At 39.1% G+C, this 4,453-nt stretch overlaps 1 protein-coding gene across 4 annotated transcripts; it reads right to left on the bottom strand.

The window, feature by feature from the left end:
• Positions 1–229: 229 nt before the first annotated feature.
• Positions 230–3,814, bottom strand: st6galnac4 (ST6 (alpha-N-acetyl-neuraminyl-2,3-beta-galactosyl-1,3)-N-acetylgalactosaminide alpha-2,6-sialyltransferase 4). Of its 4 annotated transcripts, none has more exons than XM_067250268.1 (6): positions 3,773–3,814; positions 3,445–3,537; positions 2,478–2,621; positions 1,870–2,279; positions 1,643–1,750; positions 230–1,504 (listed from the first exon to the last, which is right to left on the bottom strand). In XM_067250268.1, the coding sequence occupies exons 2-6, from the start codon at positions 3,454–3,456 to the stop codon at positions 1,288–1,290; spliced, it is 891 nt and encodes a 296-aa protein (XP_067106369.1). In that variant the 5' UTR covers positions 3,457–3,537; positions 3,773–3,814; the 3' UTR covers positions 230–1,287. The 4 variants fall into 4 exon arrangements, with proteins under 4 accessions (XP_067106369.1, XP_067106370.1, XP_067106371.1 ...); XM_067250269.1 differs by having other exon boundaries at positions 2,478–2,641; positions 3,773–3,808; XM_067250270.1 differs by lacking the exon at positions 2,478–2,621 and having other exon boundaries at positions 3,773–3,804.
• Between the last annotated feature and the right edge of the window lie 639 nt (positions 3,815–4,453).

The following is a 4,453-nucleotide window of genomic DNA, read 5'->3' as shown; positions in this document are numbered from 1 at the left end:
TCGCTTACGTCAGCAAAATAGCCTCACTGCAGTGAAAAAAACTGTGGCCACAAAAACTGGCCTGATGCTATTATATTTATGTTATGTTTTTTGACTAATCAAGCTCAAATTGAAGGGAATTTTCGAGGATCAAATAATAAGCGACTTGGCTGTGTATAAACGTAACGCTATATTTAAAACGGACCACATTTTACTTTATAAAGATACATAAATACTTTTATTTCCAGTATTTTGAGTCACTCAATGTAAACATCTTACAAGACTAATCTTTGGAATCAACCATGAATTTCAAATGAAATGTTTAGAGCACATTGTAATTTTCTACAAGAGTAATTTCTGCAGCAACACATTTTTTTATATTTATCCACAACTTTGAAAGTTCACACACAAAGTATTCTTTGAAATGGACTGTGGCATCTTAAAACACTGATCACATCAGAGACAAGATAGATTAGGCATAACACCATGACAATAACATGAGATGTTTCATTTATGTGTATAGAATCAATCTTTGTAACAAGATTTATAAAGACAAGACATGATCTTCAGTCAAGGTTAAAACTATGATATAAAATTAAATAAACAACAAGGCACAAACACCACCATGTGTGATTTCAAAATCTCATCAATAAACAATTAGATATGTATAATTCGTAATTACCCTATGTAGCACTGGACCATTGTGTCTTGCAGTTAAGCAGTTAACAGGACTGCAGTTTTTTGTGAATCACACATAAACAAGAGTACGACATTCAGTTCATTTTAGACAATGTTTAGAGACATTTTGCATTCATATAAGACAATATACATACAAATGTCTGGTGCAACCAACTATAAGCTTCAGTCCAAAGAAAATAAGTTAGCACAGTGTGAGTACAGTGTGAAAAACAGTTGTCAATGGATGGCCACTGTCAATGAGTCATAGAGCAATGAAGCACTACAAAGAAAACAATAGAAAAAGACGATAAAGGCACCATCGATTTTGTGAAAATATTAAAATGTAGTTAATTATTATTGTAATGTCCAATAATGGGGTTGAAATAGTTAAGATGCCATTATGAGGCTTTAAAGAGGACACAAGTCAATCACCAAAATACTGACCTCTTGAAATGTTGGTAGTGAAATCTTCTATTATGCTTAGAGCCATAGATGCAAGTTCTTTGGAACAACATCATTAAGCTTCCAAGCAGGGTAGCAAGATAACTATGGACACCAATACAGTAATGTGAATTACTGGAATACTGTACTTTCCATGTGTATATCAAAGGTCAGGATCAACTGACACATTTAGCCACCCCATCCTCTGTGCTCCTTGTCCTGTGGTCTCCAAGATGGATGTTTGAACGCCATCTTGTGGTGCAATGCCCACCTGGCATAGATGGTCTTCTCTGTGATGAAGCGATGGCCACCGTGGCGTGCACGTTCGTGCACCCGGTACATTCGGCACTCGTCTACCCGACTCCGCTCGTAGTAGTGGTATGGTACAACACTATGATTGGCACGGCTACACAGAGACAAGGGGAAAAGGGAGGAGTTGTGGTGAACACTTAGTCTTTCTTCTATTTCCTGTAGCTAAATAAATATAGGCCTACAGTATGTGCATTAGTTTGAATTTGATTTGATTTATAAACAAATGTGTCACCTGCAGTAATTGTCGTCTATCATGCCGTAAACATGGATACTGTCACACACATCCATGGCCAGGATTATGGTGAAGAAACCTGTGCTGAGAAAAGCCCCCGACTTCATCCTGAAAGAGAACCAACATGACAGCAATTGTCAGCAATTGTCAGAGTTTGGAACAAACACCTGAGAGCAATAGTCATAGAAAGTGACTATTACATTATAAAGTGCATGGTCTCACTCTACCTGTTTTTACCAGTCTCATTCTGAAATATACTGTCACAGTACTGGATCTTCTCCCTGGTCACTACGTACAGCTTCGCCTTTGGATACTTCCTGGCAACCTTCTGTAGGATGTTGAAGATGCGTCCCTTTCCATCCTGCTTCATGTTCCTCTCAGGACCCCAGAATACATAGGTGGTGTCAGCCAAATGCTTGAAATAGTAGGACTCATTTTTAAGTAGCAGGGGCACACTAGTATGGGACACTACACGCAGGCTGGTCCGGCTGCCAACATCCCTCTCGTAACCGGATGTGGGCGCGTTGTTCATGCGGATGACACATTCTGTCTTGTCGATCTCTTCGCCAATGCCAGCACCCAGCATCTGCCCTGAGCTTGACACCAAGGCACATTGGCTACAGTGCATGTTAAGGAACTAAAGAAAAAGAGGCACAGATAGGATAGATATTACACAGATTTACGTAACAATTACAGTTGAGGACAGTCATAATTATATTGTATGTCATAATCTAGCAACTTTCTGAAATGGAATCACCCTTCACCCTGTGACACACTTGTGATATTGAACAATGAATGTTGTTGCTTCTTAATCAGCTCCTCGCCATGTGCCCACCTGGTGCATCAAGCCAGGACTGATCTTAGTGTACCCCTGGAGTCCCGTGTTGGGCATTATAGTGGAGCCTTCTGAGTGGATCAAATGGCCATACCAAAACAACACAGAAAGGCTGATGACGACGAGACAAAGCCAACGGATCCTCTGTGAGAGGGATTAGAGAACTAGTACCTTAATGAAAATGTACTTTAGGCTGGAAAAAATAGCAACAAATAAAAAAGAAATCAGGGAAACATTTCACATTAATGTTAAATGAACTGCCATGTACATCGCAATCCCTTTTGTAAAAACAAGGAACTGCTTTGTAATTCAAAGGGATGAAGTGTTTGTGGTATAGGTTATTACTAGGAGTGTAACACTATATTGTGGAACAATATATCGCAATACAAAATTGTTACAATATGTATCGTAGAGTTCTGGCAATATTTTTACAATACAACGGCTGTCTGATCCTATTGGTTGAGCTACCAGCACGCGACCTACTCTGCACCTGTGTCATGCATGCATTCATTGCATTCACAGAAATGTAGTTAACTAAATATGTACATTTTTTTTTTTGTACATTTCAGTTTAATTTAAAATGTTGTTCAAAATATCGTGCTACGTATTGTATTGTACACCCAGTATCGTGATATGTATTGAATCGTGAGCTGAGTGTATCGTTACGCCCCTAGTTATTACTATTGATAACTATATATACTATTTTACGAGGAGGGGAAAAGGTATGGGGGGGGGGGGGGCAGTAAGGGATAATGGGGTGTTATAATGTGGCAATTAAAGGTTATGGAATCAAAATAGGATACATTTTAACACCCACTTACCCAATATCCCCCATACCAAGTCTCACTTGTGCAATAACTTGTACCACTAAACCTTTGTTAAGAGTAACTAGCAGTTTCTACAGTGTTGTTACTTAAGGTAGTTAATGTAACTTAATGCAAAATGTTGCCAAAAGCTGTTCTCTCACCATATACTTCATATCCTTTTAAGACAAGGCAAGGTCCCTAGGCTGACACTCATCACCACCCTCACAGATAGAGATGAGAGCAACAAGGCTCACCTGTTGGGGAAAAATTTCCGTTTAGCCAAATAGATGGATAAAGTTTAGCCAATAGAAAGTTGTCCGGCAATGAGCCGCACCACAAATAGGCTACAGCTGCTAGCGGGCCACCAAACCACTCGCATCGATGTTTAACATTTGCCAGATCATTTAAGATGGCTAGTCGTGAAAGGAACAACAACAAACAAGTGAATATTTTAAAAACACGCGGAAGAAATGTTAATATGTTTCCAACCTCATCTCTTAAGCCGTGTGGTTTGTTTGTTTGTTATGACGGTGCAACGCACAACCTAATCCGTCGGCGAACACCCAGAATACAATGGTTCCCATGTGCATTGTGCAGTAACAGACAAGTAGGCCTAACACACACCTAAATAGGAAATACATACAACATCAAGGGGACACGTGTATGGCATTTTAATATATTTTATATATCAATTGCATCCCCAACAAAACAATGACTTATAAAAAAATATGTTACAAAAAATGGGAGCAATTCAACTTTAAACTGTTGTCATTCAAAAGAAGGAATAAGCTGCCATTGAGAAGGCTTAATATAAACATTTTAAAAAGGCATAACATACAAATATGTTATTATGAGAACTCTTAGTAGTAATATAAAATGTTGTGTTATACAGCCCCTGAACAACAAACCTATCAGACAGTGGTGTAGAACCATCCAATTGATGAAACGATGATTGTGATGCTGCAGGAAGACCTGAAGGATGTCCAGCATCATGGTGGACTGAATAGAGAGCACTACCCTATCTCCCTAAGAGAGAGAGAGAGAGAGAGAGAGAATGGGACAGAAACAGAGAAAATATATAAATAGATTTGGTTCAGGGCTTACGAGGGTGACAGTAAGAGTGATTATAATTGAGAGCTGTGGGACATGCAGGGGACAAGGAGTGCAAGG

This window comes from Osmerus mordax, chromosome 14 (genome assembly GCF_038355195.1).
Source record: "Osmerus mordax isolate fOsmMor3 chromosome 14, fOsmMor3.pri, whole genome shotgun sequence".
In the NCBI taxonomy this organism is placed as follows: domain Eukaryota; kingdom Metazoa; phylum Chordata; class Actinopteri; order Osmeriformes; family Osmeridae; genus Osmerus; species Osmerus mordax.
The sequence above is the reverse complement of the archived record's forward strand: the minus strand, read 5'-3'. Positions and strand labels throughout refer to the sequence as shown.

Excerpts from the sequence above, each read along its gene's own strand:
- st6galnac4 (XM_067250268.1), bottom strand. Across the intron at positions 2,280-2,477 it reads GTCCTGGCTTGATGCACCAG|TTCCTTAACATGCACTGTAG; the intron begins GTGGGCACATGG and ends CTTTTTCTTTAG. Across the intron at positions 1,751-1,869 it reads AATGAGACTGGTAAAAACAG|GATGAAGTCGGGGGCTTTTC; the intron begins GTAGAGTGAGAC and ends GTTCTCTTTCAG.